Source organism: Mirounga angustirostris, unplaced genomic scaffold (assembly GCF_029215605.1).
Source record: "Mirounga angustirostris isolate CCGP_5_RB_7025 unplaced genomic scaffold, mMirAng1.0.hap1 SCAF_9, whole genome shotgun sequence".
Classification (NCBI taxonomy): domain Eukaryota; kingdom Metazoa; phylum Chordata; class Mammalia; order Carnivora; family Phocidae; genus Mirounga; species Mirounga angustirostris.
In genome coordinates, this window is record NW_026991717.1 from 61293784 (window position 1) to 61314384 (window position 20601).

General features: G+C 54.5%; 1 protein-coding gene across 1 annotated transcript; it reads left to right on the top strand.

Annotated features, from left to right (window-relative positions):
• The first annotated feature begins 489 nt into the window (after window positions 1-489).
• PLA2G4F (phospholipase A2 group IVF) lies at window positions 490-19108 on the top strand. The gene is made up of 20 exons (XM_045901747.2): window positions 490-1601; window positions 2608-2680; window positions 3274-3410; window positions 3505-3633; window positions 4061-4101; window positions 4364-4406; window positions 4863-4929; window positions 6829-6998; window positions 7131-7244; window positions 7474-7511; window positions 7742-7877; window positions 9527-9663; window positions 9941-10163; window positions 11266-11380; window positions 11606-11743; window positions 11842-11949; window positions 13081-13275; window positions 13540-13706; window positions 14535-14721; window positions 15016-19108. The coding sequence occupies exons 1-20, from the start codon at window positions 915-917 to the stop codon at window positions 15267-15269; spliced, it is 3159 nt and encodes a 1052-aa protein (XP_045757703.2). The 5' UTR covers window positions 490-914; the 3' UTR covers window positions 15270-19108.
• The last annotated feature ends 1493 nt before the right edge of the window (window positions 19109-20601 follow it).

Consider the following 20601-nt stretch of genomic DNA (forward strand, 5'->3'; position numbering starts at 1 on the left):
GGTGGATCTTCCACACACTGTGCCTAGAAACCACCAGCAGGGGGGTACTCTGGCAATCTCTGAGACCCCAGCACAGGTCTTGGCTCTCTGTTCCAAATTAAGCAGAAATGGGCCCTCCCCTTGGGGCCTGGCCAATGCAGTCATCCCCTTCTTTTCTAGGAGGTTCTGGTCTAAACGACTACAGGGTTCATTTTGGAGTTGAATTACCTCTTTTTTGGATGTTGTTTTTCTTCAATCTCCACCTCAGGCCTGGGGGAGGAAAGTGGAGATGACTAAATTTCGGTTAACGAACAGAAATTATCTCCCAACAGGTCACTGCCCCAGAGATCCTTTCTTCAGGAAACTGCCTTTCTCTGTCATCCAGACGGCTGTGGTCCACAGATGGTCACGTACCATCTGTAGCCTAAGGCTTACGATGATCAAAAGAGGACTCTTTATTATTTTTTTTAAAGATTTTATTTATTTATTTGAGAGAGAGAATGAGAGAGAGCACATGAGAGGGGGGAGGGTCAGAGGGAGAAGCAGACTCCCTGCCAAGCAGGGAGCCCGATGCAGGACTCGATCCAGGGACTCCAGGATCATGACCTGAGCCGAAGGCAGTCGCTTAACCAACTGAGCCACCCAGGCGCCCTAAAAGAGGACTCTTTAAAGCCTTATCTCCAGGAGCTTAAGGATAGGCAGGCCTGCTTTTTAGCTGTCCGTACTGGTACTGATACCACCTGATGATATCCCTACCTGTTTACCTGGACCATCCAGGTATATCCACCGATCCAGGAAGAGGGCCTCGGGCAAAAGCCACATAGCCATCAGGATGCCGTGAATTTCCTCAGGATACGGATGGATCCTCCTCACCTTTGGTTGCAAGGCCTAGTGTAAGTCTGGTACACAGCAGACTGTCAGTGTTTGATGAATAAATGAGGGATGTCACAAGAGATGGGAAACACATTTGGCTCCAGAGATTTTCATGTTTCTGCTTAAGAGCTGTGGGCAAGGTGGGACTTGAAGGGCAGACGGTTTTAGGACTTTTTTCTAGCTGGAGGAGACGAGGCCGGTGCAGCACTTCCTGCCTTCCATCCCCAGCACCTGCTGTGTCAGCATTTTCTAGAAGGCTTGTTGGAAATAGGAACACCTGGGTTCTACCCACACCCACGAAATCAAATCATCTAGGCGGTGAGGCTCAGGTATCTATTTCCATAAGCAGCCCCATGATAACCAGGGGCCGTGTTTTGGGAACCAGAATACCAGTTCCTCATTCTCTTGGAAAGGGACTGAAGTGTCTCCTGCGTAAGGGAATTGGACTCCAGTCACTTCCTGGAGCACATCAAACCCCACCTCCAGCCCCAGCAGGCCACCCAACCCTGAGTCCTCAGGAGTGGCCAGCTCCACCCTCAACATTTCCTGTCAGACCTGAGCTAGCAGTGAGTGGAGCCAGAGGAGAGCAGGGTGGCTCTGGAAAGCAGGCTTCCAGCCGAGAACCGTGCTGCCTGGCCATGCACTGGGTACTCTGGCCAAGGTGGCTGGCAGGCAAGGGGCTGCCCCTCCTGGGGGCAGTGCTGCTGCATAAGAGAGAGAAGAGGGGACCTCAGTGGAGGCACTGGCGGGTAAAGTACCTGGTCTTCCCTGGGAAGTGTGGACTGCAGGAGCCTTGGGAGCACAGGGCCCTGTGAAGACAGGCCAGCCCGGGATTGGGTTCTGATCTGGGCTGGGACCAGTTTGCTCTAGCCAACCTGGTGGAGCTTAAATTAAAGAGGTTGGCCAAGACCTTGGCTTTTGGAAATAATCCCCCTCCCCGCCCCCATGATACTTGCAGCTGTTGGCTTTGCCCAGGATGCCCCAGCTTGGCCGTAGAGTGCCCCAGGGGGTAAGGAGGAAGGTGCTTGCTGGGCTTTTGAGGGGATGGCCTCACTCCCAGGAGAGTGCAGTCTGTTGTTACCTCTCTTGGGCCCAGGATGTCTCCTTAGGGACTCATCGGACCAGAACAAGCTGGGTGACACCTGGTTTCCCTTCACCTGCAGCCTCCTGGGGGTGTGGCCTTCGTCAGTGAGCTGGCGGGTGGGGTCGGTCACGGCTTTCTCTTCTGATCTTTAATCTCCGGGGTGCATTCCTCCAGCTCTCACTTAGGCTCCCAAGCTCTTAGCAGCAGTACAGAGGTGAGGGGAGCTGCCCATCTGTGGTGCATCACATCCGTAATTAGTAACAATGGCTACATATACGAAGCACTAATACCAGCCACTTTATAGAACTTCTCATTTAAAAATCACCACAACCCTATGGGATTGTAAACCCCTGTTTATAGGTGGGGAAAATGAGGCATGAGGAAATCAAGTAATTTGCCCAAGGCCATTCAGCTAGTCCATGGTGGAGCTTAGATTTGAACCCAGCATGACTTGACTCCAAAGTCCAGGCTCATCACCGACATGCTGAACTCCGAGTGTCCCAGTGCCCCAAGGCCTCTCAGGTCCCAGGCACAGCAACTTCAGTGACCCTGGGCCAGGCTGCTGCTCTGTGAGGGGACGAGGGAAGCCTGAGCTGGGCACCACCACAGGGGGCAGATCAGGCCCCCCACCCAGCTTCCCAGAACTGAGTTCCAGAGTCCTATTGTTTCAGCAGGAAACCCACCCATACTATGACCTCCAGGTGAAGGTGCTGAGGGCCAGAAATATCCAGGGCACAGATCTGCGTGAGTGACCCCCATTTCCACCCTTTCTCCCCTTCCTTTCCCTGGAGCCTCCCCAGAGTTCAGCAGGAACTGGCTTGAAGTTGTGTGTGTGTGTGTGTGTGTGTGTGTTTGGTGTGGAGCAGAGGGGTAGTGCTGACTGTGGAGGGAGTCCTCCCCAGTGAGGGAGCTCCGGGGCAGGCAGGCAGGGGCTGGAGGGGGGGCCTGTGCAGACCTCGGACTCCTCCTTGAGTCTAGCAAGTGGGGCAGTACCATCCTGACTGAGCTGAGGCCCGCTGTTGCCAGAAATCAGCATCTGTTCTCCAGCCACTTTCCACACCAATGGTCACCATGGAAGGGGACGTCATTGCCCGAATCAGGTCCTTTCAGGGGATTACTCAACGGTCTGTGCGGCCATGTGGTCTTTTCAACTGGCCACTACAGGCTTCAGTTGAAAGGGAGGTGTAACCAGTCCAGATGGAGTTAAGGACATTGGCTCTCCCCACATCTCCTTGTCCCTCCCTCAGCTCCTTCCCCTCCTGCCCCAGCCTTCTCCGGGGAACCTTTCCAACAATAAGAGCTAGACGATGAAAACCCCTCCCCCATCCCACCTGCAGTGTCCAAAGCCGATTGCTACGTGCAGCTGTGCCTGCCCACTGCGTCCTCCAGCCCCACCCGGACAAGGATGGTGGCCAACTGCAGTGACCCCAAGTGGAACGAGACCTTCCACTACCAGGTCCACGGTGCTGTGAAAGTGAGGGCCAGCAAAGGGCCCGGGCAGTGGAGGGAGAGGGCTGTCTGCCCTCCTGCCCTGCCTCAGGCTCCCATCTCTCACCTGCCATTCCCAGAATGTTCTGGAGCTCACCCTCTATGATAAGGATATCTTGGACAGTGACCAGCTCTCCCTGCTACTGTTTGACCTGAGGAGCCTCAAGCCTGGCCAACCCTACAGACACACCTTCCTACTCAACCACCAGGTGAGCCACCCCACCTGTGCCAGCAATGAACTGAACTCAAGGAGAGGAAGTCTGGCACAGGGCACTGAGGTCAGCACAGGCCAGGCCTCCAAGACAGACCCTCCTCTATCCTACACCACTGACCCTACAAAGGTTTCCCCTCAAATATGTCTTCCCTGAGTGGAGCCAAAATGTGAGCTCCTTGAGGGCAGAGCACTTTGTCTGGCTTGGCGACCACCAAACTCTCAGTGTCAGGAACAGGGCCTGGCAGACAGTCTTGAATGCATGAAGCTCCTCATGAAGATGCTCCCCCTCTTGTGCCCACGAGAAGCCACGACAACAGTCACCTCTTCTAGTCCCTGGAGCTGAGCAGGGTAGGGGGCAGGGATGGTCTCTGATGCTTTCCGAGCTCTTTGAAAATGAACTCTTCCTTGCTTCATTCATGTAGGACTTACAGGAGCTGCAGGTGGAATTTGTTCTCGAGAAGAGGTGAGTCCAGGTGGTGCCCATGCCCTCTCATTTACGCCAAGAATCATGGACAGCTCCGGCTGTCAGTCACCAGGTTCTGCCCTGACCTGGCCTGAGAGGGAAGGTCCTAGTCCAGACACCCATTTGAGTGTTGGCGACAGGCCCACTCCTACCCAAACCTGGCCATGCTCCCCAGGCTCTTCCAGCTGCTTTAGTCACATTATTAGAGTAACAGCTCTCTCGAAGGGAGCCAGATGTCCCATGAGCCCATCATCTTTTGCAGCCAGGTGCCCGCATCTGAAGTCATCACCAATGGGGTCCTGGTGGTGAGTAGGGAAGGCAAGCTTGGGGCTGTCCAGGACTGGGAGTCCATGATTGAGCCTACCATGCCCCCTTGCCTCTGAAGGACACTCGAACCCTCCTGAGAGGGGAAATGTGCTAGGGAGCCATCTCCAGGGGTCAGGGCAAGAAGCTTCTTCAAGTCAGAGTGGCCAGCTCAGAAGCCCTCCTTCCTCCCCTGTGCACTGGGGCCCCTAGCTGCTGGGACTGCTGAAGACATGGCTATCAGAGACCCTCTCCTCCTTCCCCTTTCCCACCAGGGCCACTTCTTCTGAGTCCTGGGAGGGGTGCTGCTAAAGAAGACTCCTACCCACAAGGCACAGGCCCTGGCAAAGTTGCTATGTGGGCCCCACCCCAGATACCCCTCCTTCTGCCCTGGTCTGGGCCCTGTGCAGGGAGGGCCCCGTGAACTGTTGGCTCCCAGCGGCCTCTGCTTTCCTCAGGCTCACCCCTGTCTGAGAATCCAGGGCACCCTCGGGGAAGATGGCACAGCCCCACATCGAGAGTATGGTGAGTCTGGCCCATGGCCTTGGGTCTTGCCTTCTCTCCTGGGGGTTGGGGGCTGCTGATTTCTAGAAGGTGGGTCCAAGGCAGGCAGTTCTTAAATGTTTCACCACTCAAAGCGGACCAAGGATGGAATGGATTGCCTCTGAAGGTAGTGCATTTCCTGTCCCTGGAAGTGTTCAAGCATAGAGTTTTATCAGTCCAACCACTGCTCTGCAAAAAGCAACCCTGAGTCTCAGGGGCAGACAACAGGGAGCATTTATTTAGTTCACGTGTCGGATGGTCAGCTGATGCTTGGCTGATCTAGGCTGGGCTTGGCAGGAGGGACCTGGCTTTGTGCCATAGGTCCCTCATCCACCTCTGTGGCCCGCGGGCCAGTCGTGGTCTGAAGAGCGAGCCAAAATGAGCAGGTGGTTTTCAAGCCTTTGGTCACATCACAGCCACTAACTGACATTTTGCTAGCCAAGACACATCCCAAGGCTGACCCTAAAGTTGGAGGGCCGGCAATCCAGCTGGCCTCTCAGCGGGTGGAACTGAAGTCACACGGCAAAGTATGGGAATTCCAGGAGCGAAGGACTAGGGCCACTGATGAAGTGTGCCATAGGGGGCAGCCACTCAGGATGGGGATGGGGGTTCCAGATGCTGGAGCAGAGCAGAAGCTGTGGGACAGCTCAGGTCCCCTCTGACGCTGAGAGTCTGAGCCCACAGGATGAGTCCATGGAACGTTCTGGCACTCACTGTGAGCCAGGCACTGTGCTCAGCATTTCACATCTTTTATCTTTAATTCTCATAACAACCCCGTAAAGTACAACTATTATCCTCTTAACTTACGAAACCGTGGCTCAAACAAGAAACTCACTTGAGGTCCCACAGCCTGAAAGTGGGAGAGCCAGGACCAGACCCAGGTCGGTGGCACTTGGGGGCCTGTCTGCTCTCTCCATCACAGATCCTATTGTCTCTGCCTCGGAATAGCACATAGCAATCTCCAGCCATAAACCACTGTTTCCTTATTTTCTCTAATCCCTACCCATCTGGGGTCATGTCACGTCTCCAGGTCTCATTTAGTGCCAAAGAGGGTGTGTTGGGGGAGAGATTCCATGTGGACCTCTGTTCCCGAAGCATCTGTCATCCTGGACTCTCTGGGTATCTGTTGCTCCCAAGTCATGTTTAAGGTCTGGAGTCCCCTCTGTCTGAGTGTCATGCACATTTCTCTTGGGGGTTTTGCCTCCTCCCCAGAAAGCTACTTGGAACAGGGTGAGCCCACAGGCCTCCCTCTTCGCCTCCTTCCAGCCTGGGCTGGTTCTCCCTGCTTCTCCAAGTCTCTACCCACCCACTTCTTCCTCTCACCTCCTCTGCACACCCTCTCTTCTTGCAAGGTCGTACACTTTGGAAATAAAGGACAGGACAACTTGCTGCCTATTTGTTTTCTCCCTGGCTACAAACCTTCCCCAAAGTGGTGAACCCAGAGCTTGAGCGGAGGCAAGAGATGGGGCAACTATCAGTTGAAGACTGCTAATTAATATAATAATGTGTGATAATTATAACATTATAATTATTATAGAATTATATTTTATATACTTAATATAATAATCTCAAAATCATCAGCCCCATAAAGTCTGGGCAAGGAGCCCTCTCCCTCCCTGCCCTTCCCCCTTCCCTAGGCACTGTGTGGTTCCCACTCCCCCCCAGGGTCCCAGTTCTGACCAGGGCAGGTTAAAGGACCCCAAGGTCCTTCATGGTGTCTTTGCTATGGGGCACAGAGCCAGAGAGTGAGCGGAGCGATGAGTTGGCATTTCTAAGGGGAAAGAAAGGGGAGTTGCTGTTCAGGGTGCTACCATCATGTGCCACCCATCCCCCCCATTCTCACCCCCTCACCTAGGTCCTCACCTGGGCCCTCTTTCCCAGGCTCTAGGCAGATTCAGCTGACAGTGCCTGGGGCCTACGAGAAGCCACAGTTCTTGCCCCTGCAACCCCCCAAAGAGGGAGGCCTGCCAGCCACCTTCACCTTTCACGTGAATCCAGTGATCAGCTCCAGGCTGGATGTGGACCTGGGGGAGAAGCTCACAGTCCTGCAGGTGAGTGAGCCCATAGTCTGGGAAGGCATGGATGAGAGAATCAGTCCAGCCGAGAGGGGCGTCCCAGGGCCACCATGGAGGCACGTTTTCCTTCACCATGAAGGGTCATGAAGGGTGTTTTCTTCTCTGCAGGGTGACCCAGGTGCTGAGCTAGAGACCCAGACCAGCAAGCTGGGTGACGGGGGCATCCTGCTCTCTTCTTTGGCCTTAGGCCAGGAGGAAAGGCATTTTGTGGACCTGGGGGAGGTAAGGCTCTCTCTGGGTGCCTGAGGGACCCCTGCCTGCTCTCAAAAGGGGGCTGGGGAGGGGCCTGCGAGGAAGGTCAAGGGGCCTGAGAGGAAGGGGGTCAAGATCAGGCCAGCCTGGACTTCAGTCATGATGCTCACATCGGGGCCAGAGCCACCAGAGCAACAGGGGCTGCAGGTGGGAGAATCCCACTCAGGACACTCAGGGATGGGGCTCTTGTCTCTTTCAGGACCAGGAGGTGGTTCTGAGTATGAAGGCAGAAATGAGGTGAGGAAGGCTGACTTCAGGAGGAAGGCTCTTGGGCTAGGCTGGAAGGTAGGGGTTCTTCTGCTGCCTCGACTCAGCCTGGGTGGTAGAGGGCATGTCTGGTTCCGGTGAGGTCTTTCTAAGGGGTTCCACGGGATGTGGGTCTGCTACTGTGAAAAATGGGCTGGGTCCGAGGCTCTCCACCAGTGAACGGTTGCCCAGTACCCCACCCCCACCCCCATCTGAGGCAGCTCTGGAGACCTTGACCTGCGCCTTGGCTTTGGCCTGTGTGACGGGGAACAGGAGTTTCTGGACAAGAGGAAGCAGATCGTGTCCAAGGCCCTACAGCGGGTGCTGGGATTGAGCCAGGCTCCTGACAGTAGCCAGGTATGAAATGGAGGAGGTGGCCCCCAGGGTCACCAGGGTCACATCCACCCTCTCCCCTTGAGAGGACCGTGTGGCCAAGAGGCGACAGGAAGCCTTGAGGAAGGGCAGGGAACAGAGGAGGAAGGGGCAGGCTTGGTAGCCTGAGCCGTAGGCAAAATTAGGAGAATCAGGACCCTGTGTGTAATGAGGGACGAGCAGCCCTGGCCAAGCGAGGTGTATTAGTCCCCTCGGGCTGCCGTAACAGAACACCACAGACTGGGCGGCTTAGACAACAAACATTTATTTTCTCCCCTGGAGGCTGAAAGTTCAAGATTAAGATGCCATCAGGGTTGGTTTCTGGTGAGGCTTCTCTTCCTGATGTGCAGACAGCCACCTTCTTGCTGTGTCCTCACATAGCCCTTCCTCTGAGCAGGTACAGAGGGTAAAGGGCAATTTCTCTCTTCCTCTTCTTACAAGGACTCCAGTACCATTAGATAAAAGTCCCACTGTTGTGACCTTACATAACCTATATAATGGCCTTATAGGCCCTTTCTACAAATGTAGTCACACTGGGGCTTCGACATAGGCATTTGCAGGGGCGGGGCACAATTCGGTCCATAACCGTGGACAAAGGGGTTTGGAAGTGGAGGGTCCATGGGAGCCTGTGGCCGGGAGGCAGGCGGGAAGGCGGTACCAAGGGAGAGAGCTATGGTAAATCAGGAACAAGTTGGTGGCTTCCTCCTCGCTGCAAGTGTGCTCGGGAGTTGGAGCCAGTTCCCGGCACTGACAAGGTGAGCAAGCCCAGACCGTTCTTTGGTCTTGCCTGCCCTGTGCCAGCTCTCCACTCTGTAGGGTGAGGACAGAGAAGGCACAGACCTGGCTTTTGGGGAGCTCTGTGTCCTCCAGCCCTCCGGAGGGACAGTGCCCTTGCTGAGTGCTGGCTAGGGAGCATTTCTTTCAAGACAGAAGAAAGGAGGGCAGGGAAGGGAACCAAAAGTCCGGGGGCAGAATGAGCCAAAGCCTCATGGAAAAGCTGAGCAGCCAAAAAGCTTCTAGTCGGATCCCACCAGGCACCTCTGATCCTGAAGAGACATCTGGGTGCCTCTCATGTCTGGGGCAGGTCCAGGCTGCTTGGCGGTCTTTGCCACTTTAGCCCAGTGCTTCTTGACTGGACGCTTGTCACTGTCTAGAGACATGCTTTATGGCCACCACTAGGGCAGGGGAGAGGGATGCTACTAGAATCTAGTGGGTAAAGGCCGGGAATGCTGCTAAGCATCCTACAACATACAGGACAGCCCCTCGTGACAAAGAATTGCCCAGTCCCAAATGATCATTACTGCCAAGACTGAGAAACCCTGCTCTAACGGATTTGGGTGAAATCCAGTCTACCTTCCAGTTACTCTCTTTCCTGGTGCAATGATTAAGAGCCATCTCCAAAGTCATACCGCTTTGGTTTCACAGCCCGTCACTTACCACCTGTAAGACTGTGGGCACGTTATCCAACCTTCCTGTGCCTCAGTTTCCTACTCTGTAAAATGGGGATCCCATGGGTTGCTGTGAGGATTCAATGAGATAGACGTATAAGGCTCTTAGACCAGGGTCTGACACTGTAAGCAATAGTACCTAAATGACAGTGGTGGTCAGTGTTGTTGTGATATCGTTGCGCTCAGGTGCCTGTGGTGGCTGTGCTGGGTTCGGGAGGTGGGACCCGAGCAATGTCTTCCCTGTACGGCAGCCTGGCAGGGCTGCAGGAACTCGGCCTCCTGGACACCGTGACCTACCTGAGTGGGGTCTCTGGGTCTACCTGGTACGTGAGGTGCGGGCAGGGGGCAGAGTAAAGGAGAGCCCTCAAGGGGCAGGAGTGTGACCGGTGGTCTGGTGGATTCCCTGAGAGGGTGCTGGGGATCCTGCCTCCAAGGGGGTTCGGAGGGGCAGGAAGGCACCGCGTTCCCAGCCCTCCTTGAGTGGGTGGGGCAGGGCAGTGGGTACAAGGGATGGAGAGGTGGGGCACGTGCAGACACTCGCATCCCTCTCTCCCCTTGCTGTGCTCCTTGCGCCACTGCCCCAGTGCTCTCTATGCCTAGGTGCATCTCCACCCTCTACCGAGACCCAGCCTGGTCCCAGGTGGCCTTGCAGGGCCCCATTGAACATGCCCAGGCTCGGGTCTGCAGCAGTAAGATGGGGGCCATGTCCCTGGAGCGCCTACAGTACTACGCCCAGGAACTGGGGAGCCTGGAAGGCAGTGGCCGCAGTGTTTCCCTCATCGACCTCTGGGGTCTCCTCATTGAGTATTTCCTCTACCAGGAGGTAAGAGAAGAACACATAATAAACAAACCTGGCTCCTTTCCACCCTTGACTCACCAGCACATGCTGCCTTCCTGGCTAGGCTAAGATGGAATATTTGCAAAGCTATCCCTTAGGTCTGAGCTCTCTGAGGACAAGAGTGGGCTGACCTCGCTCCCTCTTTCCTGGGCCCTAACCCCTGAAGGGAGAGGCGGGTCTGCAGTTCTCGGGTCGGTCTGCATATTAGAATCACCTGCACCAGGGAGCCTGGGTGGCTCAGTCGTTAAACGGCTGCCTTCGGCTCAGGTCATGATCCCGGGGTCTTGGGATCAAGCCCCTCATCGGACTCCCTGCTCAGAGGGAGGCCTGCTTCTCCCTCTCCCACTCCCCTGCTTGTGTTCCCTCTCTCGCTGTGTCTCTGTCAAATAAATAAATAAAATCGTTAAAAAAAAAAAAAAAGAATCACCTGCACTGCCTTTCAGAAACACCCAGGCCTGGGCCCCACTTCTGGAGATACTGATTGGGATTGGTCTGGGTTCGAGCTCTAACACTCGTGTGTTTTGAAAGTGTTCCAAGGGTTCCAACTTGCAGCCTCGGCCGAACGCGTCTCCTACCAACCGGCCAAGCTGCCCCCTGCTCCTAGGGCTGCAGGCCCTGCACAAGCTGGGAGATGAGAGGAGTCAGAGCTGAGTGAGGGTCTCAGGCCTGGGGGCCTGGCCCACCAGGGTGTGGATGTAAATCACAAGTGATTTCTCATGTCTAAGAAAAGAATCCATATTTTTGAATGATTTATTTTTTGAAGAACGTAAACTGGATTTTTTTTTTTTTTTTCAGTTTTTCCTTTAAAAAAGGTCACTGACTCCCTTGGGCTCTAATATGTTTTCTTAAACAGGAAAGAAGTGGGGAGAGTGTTCCCAATGCCCCTGGAATTGCACAAAACTCACCGTGGCCTTACCTGGGCTGCAGCCGAAAGCCTGGCCCTTAGAGAGCTATTTCTAGAGCACCGGCCTTGGCAGCCCCAGTCTCTGGTGGGCAAGCCGTCCCCTGAAGGGTATCGGGCCTCACGCCCTGGGGGTGGGCGAAGGGAGGTCCCCAAAAGCCAAGTGCCTCCCTTCCTGCCTGCCAGGAAAACCCCGCCAGGCTGTCTGACCAGCAGGAGGCCGTCAGCCAGGGCCAGAACCCTTACCCTATCTACGCCAGCATCAATGTCCTCACCCACATCAGCGGGGAAGACTTCGCAGGTGCCTGGCTGTGGGGACCCGGGAAGCAGGTGGAGGCGGTGGTCGGTAGGAGGGTGTGAGAGGCCAGTGCTGGCAGCGAACAGACGGGAGCCTTGGCGCACAGTGGGCTTGCTGCCTCCTGCTCGTGGCAAGTCTGATTCCTGCTCAGGCACTCGAGTGTGAGGGGAAACCCTGGGGTCCTGGTGAAAGGCCCTGGGTAACATTCCCTTCACTCTGGGCCCCCAGAGTGGTGCGAGTTCACCCCCCACGAGGTCGGCTTCCCCAAGTATGGGGCTTACGTCCCCACTGAGCTCTTTGGCTCTGAGTTCTTCATGGGGCATCTGCTGCAGCCCTGGCCCGAGCCCCGGATCTGCTACCTGCAGGGTGAGTCTGGGCTGGAGGGCTGGGGATGCGGCAGGGGTGGGGCCGGGCCCTGAGATGGGGGCAGTTGTGAGGGCCCAGGGCCTTGCCTTTCCCCGTAGGTATGTGGGGCAGTGCCTTTGCAGCCAGCGTGGAGGAGATCTTCCTGAAGACTGCGGGCTCGGGCCTCAGCTTCTTGGACGGGCACAGAGGGAAAGTAAACATCACAGGTGAGGGTAGACACCCTGACCTCCCCACAGCCCTCTCTTCAGGGCCCTGGCTGAGGCATGAAGGACGAGGGAAGGGATGGTGCAGACCTTGGCTGTCCCGCTGGGTTCAGGGAAGTCCTGAGGAAATGACTTCTAGCTTAGGGTCTCCAGAGGCCTGTGGACACAGTGTGCCTGGGGGGCCGGGGGAGGCCGTGTCAGAACAGCCAGTGGGAGGGGCGCCTGGGTGCCCAGTCGTTAAGCGTCTGCCTTAGGCTTGGGTCATGATCCCAGGGTCCTGGTCCGCGGGAAGCCTGCTTCTCCCTCTCCCACTCCCCCTGCTTGTGTTCCCTCTCTCGCTCTCTCTCTGTCAAATAAATAAAAACAATCTTTAAAAAAATATATTGAAAAAAAAAGCCAGTGGGAGTTGTGAGTGCTCTGTGATAAGGCCACAGCTTTGAAGTCTCTGCTCGGGTTCAAGTATGTCGACTCAGCCCAGGACCACTGTGCATCTGGTGGCTGTCTGTCCATACCCCTCGGGGCTGCTCTTTAATAAGTGGCCCATGAGCTCCCTGATGCACAGAATACCTTTTCCACTTTTCTTCCCTGGATAACATCTGCTCATTTCCTAAGATTCAGGTCAGACATCATTTTGTCACGGGGCTTCTCTGTTCTACTCCATCCCTCCAGGCTGATAGAGGGTCTTACCACCAAAGTCCCGCAGCGCTGTGCAAACCCTCCATCACTGTCCTTACCTCGAGGCATTGTTATGATTTATGATCTCTTTATGTGACTCTCCCAGGGCCAGGCCCTATTCACCTTCACATCCCTTGTGCCTGGCACAGTGCCCAGCACGCAGTACTCCTCAGTGGGTGTTTACTGGACGAAATTTTGTATATACAACTTTATTTTCAAAAGGGGGAAATAAATGAGCACTTAATAAATACAAAGCCATAGGCAACTTTCAAAATATAGGCAACCTGAAACAAAATGTCATTTAAAAGAGGTTCTGGGAAGCAGCAGTCTGAGGCTTGGGAGCTGGGGGGAAAGGAGGGACGAATGTGGGGAGGAGATAAAGGGGTTCCCCTGAGCCATAAGGGCCACTGGACAAAGGAGGGCCCCACTTCTACTTTTCACCCTCCCACCCCAATCTAGATGACAGCCAGAAGCTCCAGCTGCATGGCCCCACACGTCTGCAGACCAGGCTCTTCACCCCCCAGGGCCCCTTCTCCCAGGCTGTGCTGGACATATTCACCTCCCGCTTTACCTCCGCGGAGAACTTTAATTTCACCAGGGGCCTCTGCCTACACAAAGACTACGTAGCTGGCCAGGAGTTCATGGCCTGGAAAGGTGGGTGCTGCTCTGGGTGGGGATCCCCTGCTGCCTGCACCTCTGGCTCACTGGGGCCTGCGCTGCCTTTTCCCCTGGGGGCTGGATTGTGGACTCCTGCTGCCCTGGGGGCGCTGAGGGCAAAGGACTGGGATGTCTGCTAGGAGGCAGGGCCAGGGGCTGGGGTGGAGACTCTGTTGCCATCAGAAGCAGGGGAGGAGAGATCTCTACAGAGAGGGGCGTTCCCAATGCAAAGAGAAGAGCAAGCATCTGTCCCTGTTGCAGCTACGCACCCTGATGCCTTCCCCAACCAGCTCACTCCCACGCGGGACTGCCTGTGCCTGGTAGATGGGGGCTTTGCCATCAACTCTCCATTCCCACTGAACCTGCTGCCCCAGAGAGCGGTGGACCTCATTTTGTCCTTTGACTACTCCCTGGAGGCCCCTTTTGAGGTAAGGTGTGTGGTGGGGAGGAATTGAGGTTGTTGAGGCAGCCTGGCTGGGCATTTGGAGATTGCCCTTCATGCAGGACCTGCGTTCTAATGTGCAGGAGGGTACCTCATGAAGACTTTTAGTGGCACTGGTCTCCCCAGCTGGAGGAGGGGGATTGCTGAGGCTATGGGTTGGAGCAGGAGTCGGGAGAAGAGGCCAAAGATAATCCTCAGGAGTCTTCCATCCTGGTGAAGAGAAGTCTCCTGTTCTGGCCCCTGCCTGTTTCTGAAAGCCTTCTTGGCTCCTGTCTGCACCTGTGTCTGGGTCTGCTGTCCCTTAGGTACTGGGGTAACAACAGAACCATCAGCTCCCCCTGGGGCATCTCCAGTGGCAGCTCCCTCAAGCCCTGCGGGGTAGTGGACAGGTTCCACCATCTGGATGAGGGTTCTGGTCGAGCTGCTGGCTTCCTCCTCCTCCTTATCCTCCTGGGTCTAAGGAGAGCCTCAGATTAGATGACGGATAAAGCCTCTTCCCATTTGACCTTCTGTAATCATGCTGTCTCCACCTGGTGACATTGAAATCAGCCCCTAAGAGGGAGGAAGGAGAAGGGAAGCAGGGGGTGGTTATGGGAGGAATGACCATGAGAACGCTGGTGATTGTTGTTAATCTACACAACCACCCCACTAGAATTTTTCCCGTTTTTATTTTGTAAGTAAAGAAACAGGCTCAGAAAGGCGATGTCACCTGCCTGTAGTCACTCAGCTAGTGGGGGGGGCGGGGCGGCGGGGTGCGGGGCTGTGTGAGCACAGGTGGTAGGAGGCAGGGTCAGAAGCTGGCCTCCCCGCCCAGGTCCTACAGATGACAGAGAAGTACTGCCTGGACCGAGGCATCCCCTTCCCAAGGATTGAGGTGCTCCCTGAGGACTTGGAGGAGCCCCGCGAGTGCTACGTGTTCGCCAAGACCGAGGACGCCCGCTCACCCATCGTGCTACACTTCCCCCTTGTCAACCGTACCTTCCGCACACACCTGGCCCCAGGTGAGGGGAGGCCCTGGGCTGGGGTCTGGTGGTGGGGTGCTGTGCCGAGAGTGGACTCCCGGGACTGCGTACTGAAGCGTGCCTCCCGGAGGGCCCGAGCTGGCCACTGCTGCCCTCTGCTTCCGGGGCCTCAGTGTTCACACTGGCCCAGCTCATCCTGATGGTCGAGAGAGAGGAAATGTGGGTCCAGCCAGATATCCTAGGGCAATGGGGCGGAGGGGGCGCCTTCTGGCCTGGCAGCTCCTAGCCTCGGAATGCCCCCAGCTGGGCCTTCTTTCCACTTCCCACCCACAGGTGTGGAGCGACAAACAGCTGAGGAGAAGGCCTTCGGGGACTTCGTCGTCAACGGGTCAGACACTCCCTATGGCATGATGAACTTCACCTATGAGCCTGAGGAGTTTGAGCGGCTGGTGGCTCTGAGTCGATACAATGTTCTGAACAACGCGGAGACCGTGAGACACGCCCTACGGCTGGCTCTGGAGCAGCGGCAGGCTGGGGACAGGGCTGGAGCTGACCAGGCTGGAGGGGAGGACCGCGAGGGAGAGTAGCCACCGTGGGCTCCAGACCGGGGCTTGAGGGAGGAGGAGTGGTAGATGCTGAGGGGCTCCTGCTTCCCATGTTACAGGGACCTGCTTAAGTCCTCCAGGCCCCAGAAAGCTCCTGCAGAATGGCAGCTGGGCTTTGGGGCTGGGCCCTTCTCATAGGTGTTTCTGGGATATGATGGGGCAGTATGTCTCTCTGGGGCTCTTGGGGAAGGGGGGCAGAGGTGAGCGGTGCTCATTTTACATTGGAGTGTAGAGGGGATCAGGCAACAGTCTAGCCCCAGGGCCTGCCCCAAACCCAGAAGGACCTTAGAGGGCCCAGGTCTTCAGACCCTCACCAGACTGGGAGCTGTGAGAGCTGAGGCACAGGTTTCTCTCCTTAAGCTGAGGCCAAAAGCAGATTCCTCCATCTAATCTACACTTTTGCAAATGGCCAGGCTCCTGGATGCAGTGCTCAGTGCTATCATGAATAAAGGGGGGCCTCCTGGGCTGCCAGTTTGGATTACTAATTCCATCCTTCAGCCTGCTGACTCTCCTTTGCCCCTGGCCTCCCCTGTGCCCCTCACTGCTCACCATCCTCTGCTTAGCCTCCTGAAGGCTGTGGGATGGTACCCCCCCATCCTGGTGAGGCTCCCACTGATGGGTGTGCTCATGTCTCCCTGTTAATTACTGATGCTTTGCTCTTTAAACTCGGGCCACGCGCTCTCCTCATGTGCTGCTACCTCCTGCAAATAGGCTCGGCATTCCCGGAAGCTCAATGGGTGTGTCTAGAGGGTGTGTTTGTTTATCGGGGAGCACAGCAAGTGTGTGCCTGCAAATGTGTGCGTGTTCCTAGTGAGGGTGGGGTGGGCGAGCACCTGTCTGTTGGCCAGGGATGGGCAGTGGTAGAGGGCGCCTGGCTGGGAACTCAGAGGCCTGGGTTCCTGCCCCTTTCACAGACACATGCTATGATCTGGGCAATCTGCCCCTCTCTCCCCCTGTCTTTCATCTCTCCTGACCCACATGGGATCCTCTGAATAGCAGGAGCATCTCTAGCATGGCCAGATTTTACGTCTGTAGAGAGGAGATCCACTCTGACTAGGTGTGATCTGGGGGCCCTCAGGCCATAAGCATTCTGCAGGCTTCTTCTCCCTACCTCCATCCCGCCCAGCGTGGAGCTGCCTGGGGCCCTTCAGTGGCCCGGATGCCATACTCTCTTGAACCCTTGCTTCTACTGCCCTCTCCTCCAGAGTGCTCTCTTGGGCTGCAGCCTTCCCCTTCCATCCTCTCTAGACCAAAGTCACAATTGCTCTTTCAGTCAGGGACACCTATTAGAGGAAGCCTCACCCGTCCTGACTCTGGGAAGAAAACCCTCATTCTGGCTCCCAGCTGTGAGGTAGGTCGTTAGATCCCAGCCTGTGCCCCCAGCCTGGCCTGACCTGGGACCCCCAGGCCTCCAGCTGGACATGAGCAGGAGGGCTGAAGGAGCCAGGCCTCAGAAGGCCCAGTGCTTTGGGCTGGCATGGGGAGGGGGGCCAGTTTGGTTCTCTCCTCACCATTGCTGCCCGTCATAGACCACCAGCCCTGTCTTGGCTCAGCAATGAGAGGTTTCCTTTGGGGTAGCCCCAGGCTGGCCCCTGAGCTCCCGCTATGGCCACTGTCATCACCCCTGCTGTGATGACATCATCAGTAACTTATTAAGACCCCCATAGAGTTCATAATTTAGAACTTTGTAGAGTTCTTAGATCTTCGTGGAGGAATCTTTGCTTAGAATCTTCAGTCAGTCTGTCTTTAATGCCTCAGATAGCCCCAGTCTGTCTCTGGCTCCTGGAGGGTAGAGATTTCTGTCTGTTTTGTTTGCTGCTATATCTTCAGTGTTTAGAGCCGTGCCTAGCAGATAGTAGATGCTCCAAAAATATTTGACAAATAAATGAATGGGATCCTACATTCTAAAGAGACGGATCATTAACCCCCAACCACGTAAAGATGTACACCGCTGTCCTCCAGTGGTTCTTAACCCAAGTGGACCTTTTTGAAAAGCTGATGAAAGCCATGGACACTCTCCCAAGAAAAATGCACACATATATGCAAAACTGCCTACAACAAGAGCTCTGTTTCACTCTGTGATCACCACCCCGGGGTGCAGGGGCTGGTGTTTGCTCTCCAGGGAGGTTTAAAGCAGGCACATGGGCTTGTACAGAGTTGGGAGGTACCTTGATTCACACAGAAGTGTAGGAAATGCCACCTTGGCTCAGATTAGGTTCGGGAAGATGTAATGAGATAAGGGTGGGAGAGCTAGAAAGGGGAGGCTGGTCTCCCTAGCCAAGAAACTGGTCAGCAGGTGCAGGGGTGAGCTCAGCCAGGGAATGGGGAACCATCACCAGGATTGAATCTGGGAGCCAACTAGAGGGAGGAGTTGGGGGTCAAGGATGACCTGGCCAGTTTGGCTCCTGCTCCTTGGTGAGGAGGGATCTAAGGCTATTTCTACTGCATTTCTGCCCCATTTCCAACCCAGGCGCAAGATGGCCAGAAACATGTTTCAAGGTCCCGAGGGTGACCAGGTTGGAGGGATTTGGCCCCAGGAACAGAGCTTGATTCACTCTGAGGCTGGGCAGAAACACCGGAGCAAGGATGTCATTCCTTCTTGTCAGATCCCCTCATCAGGCAAAGGAAGAAAAGGGTGGCCAGCAAGGCTGCCATGCATGGCTGCACACGTTGTATACTACACAATTCCAGGAGGTGCCATTCATATGAAGTGACGATATGAACTTGCCCAGTGGGCTTGTACCACATGGCAGCCCTGGGCCCACAATCTTAGCTCAAGGTGTGTGAGAACAGACACTGGTTCAAATACTAGGCCTCCTGGCTTCTTCAGATATATCTCTGGGCATTCACAAGAGTCTCCTGAAGAAAAAAGAAAGAGGTGCAGGGCAGATGTGGGGGTGGAAGGAGGGAAAGGAAGAAAGGAAGGAAGAAGGAAGGAAAGGAGAGACAGAAGAAAAAGAAGCGTTTTCTTCTTTCATTGGCTGGCACAGCACCGGGAGGGGGCCTCCGGTGTTGGCAGGGGGTGGGTTGGCATAGGTGCCCTCCCACCCTCTCCAGAGTTCAGTCCCTGCAGCTAATTGCCTCACTGCTACTCCATTCTTTTGCTCAGAGTTTACATGAAAGCTCCCTCACTTCAGATGGAGTCATTCTTGGAGAGGAGGAAAGGAGGATTACCTGCATTACTCTGCATGCCTCCATTTCCCCCCCAGTCCCCACTCTATAGTGGTTGAAAATCCACAGGAACACAGAACAGGGTAGGGAGTCCAGGACTCTTCCCCATGCAGGAGAGAGGGGTCTACACTGGGGCTGTCCTGCTAGTCAGGGAGGTTGGTCACCAGAGTTCAGGGTTGGGAATTAATTTTTTCTATTAGGCCACGTGAGGCACAGGAAATATTAAGCAAGTAGGAGCCCATATATATTTTAAAACTTTTATCTTATGGGGCGCCTGGATGGCTCAGTTGGTTGAGCGTCTGACTCTTGGTTTTGGCTTAGGTCATGATCTTGGGGTTGTGGGATCAAGCCCTACGTTGGGCTCTGCACTCATTGGGCAGTCTGCTGGAGATTGTCCCTCTCCCTCTGCCCCTCCCCCCCACTCTCCCACATGCGCACTCTCTCTCTAAAATAAGTAAATAAATCTTAAAAATTTTTTTTTTACTTTAGTCAGACTTTGGTTTTGAAGAAATATATATGTAATAGAAGGCCATTTAATGAGAATTTCTAAAAGTCTAGTTGCTAACGCTAGGTGGCAAGCTTTGGAAAAGTAAGTGATAAAAGGAGGCAAGGTTGGGGGAAAAGTCAGAGAAAGATAGAGGGAGGAAAATATGAGTAAGGCAGAGGGGCAATCGGGTGGGGAGGGGGTGAATAGGTGGCAGAAGGGAGTGGGGCAATTGCTTTGGAGACAGGCTCTGGCTGCTTAGCTGGTGGTTTGCAAGACTTCTGTGCCTCTCAGAGTAGTGCTCTACTCCGTAATGTAGCCACACAGTCGAATCACCTGGGGAGTTTAAACAGTACAGATGTCTAAGCTGGGTCTTCTCGGTCTCCTGCAGGCCATATGCCCTGTTCTAGCCACCCCCACTCAGTCCTCTGGACCTGGGCTGAGGGCTCTACAATAAGGCCCAGGTACCCCTTGATCTCTGGTTCAGGCAGGTACCACCTAAGCCTCCTGTTTCTTGCTTTCTGATTTAATTCTCTTTCTTCCACTATCCCCCTCTGCTAGTATGAAAGTTCTACTTTCTATTTCTAGAATGCTGATGGTTTCCCTTGTCAATTTTATTGAAGTGTATTTTATAAATAACATAATGTGCCCGTTCTAAGTATACAGTAAATGTTTAAGATTAAGGGTACAGTTTGGGGCACCTGGGTGGCTCAGTCAGTAGGGTGACTGACTCTTGATTTCGGCTTGGGTCATGATCTCAGGGTCATGAGATCGAACCCCGTGTCAGGCTCCATGCTCAGCGGGAGTCTGCTTAAGATTCTTTCCCTCTTCCCTTTCTCTCCCCCTCTGTCCCCCCCCCCCACTTGTGTGCATGTGCTCTCTCTCTCAAATAAATAAATCTTTAAAAAAAAGATTAAGTGCACAGTTCAACGAATCTTAGCAAGTTTACATACACATGTAACCATCACCACAATCAAGATATGGAACATTTCAATCACCCAAAATGTTCTCTTGGGTTCCATCCCAATCAGTCTCCCACCCTTGGTCCCAGTGCCCACTGATCTGCTTATTGTCATTATAGACCAGCTTTGTCCTTTCCTGAGTTTTACATAAATGGAATTATATAGTGTGTACCCTTTTGGGTCTGGTTTCTCCCACTCAACATAGTGCTTTTGAGATTTATCCATGCTGTTGTGTGTACCAGTGGTTGGTTTCTTCTTATTGCTAAGTTGGGATTTTGTGGATATACCACAGATTGCTTATCCATTCACCTGCTGATGGAAATTTGGGTTATTTCCAGTTTGGGGTTCTCATAAAGCTTTTAAACTTTTATTTTTAAAAAGCCAGTCAGTCTCCATTTTCTCTCCCCAAATAAGACAAGAACCTGTGCATGCTAACACATTTTCTAGTTTCTGCCCTACATCTGGCTTCCCAACCACCCAGACCTTCCACAAACTACCTTGGGGCTCTTGCCTGAATTTTATTTCCAGTGTTTTAAAAACTTCAAAATAGATGGGGTACCTGGATGGCTCAGTTGGTTAAGTGTCCGGCTCTTGGTTTCGGCTCAGGTCATGATCTGAGCTTTGTGAGGGAGCCCTGAGTTGGGCTCTGCACTCAGTGGGGAGTCTGCTTCCTCTCTCCCTCTACCCCTTCCCCTGC

Bases quoted from the DNA above. Each gene is read 5' to 3' on its own strand.
- PLA2G4F (XM_045901747.2), top strand. From the start codon at position 915: ATGAGGGATGTCACAAGAGATGGGAAACACATTTGGCTCCAGAGATTT. The intron at 7,512-7,741 runs GTGAGGAAGGCT...CATCTGAGGCAG, and splicing joins AGTATGAAGGCAGAAATGAG to CTCTGGAGACCTTGACCTGC. The intron at 11,744-11,841 runs GTGAGTCTGGGC...CTTTCCCCGTAG, and splicing joins CCGGATCTGCTACCTGCAGG to GTATGTGGGGCAGTGCCTTT.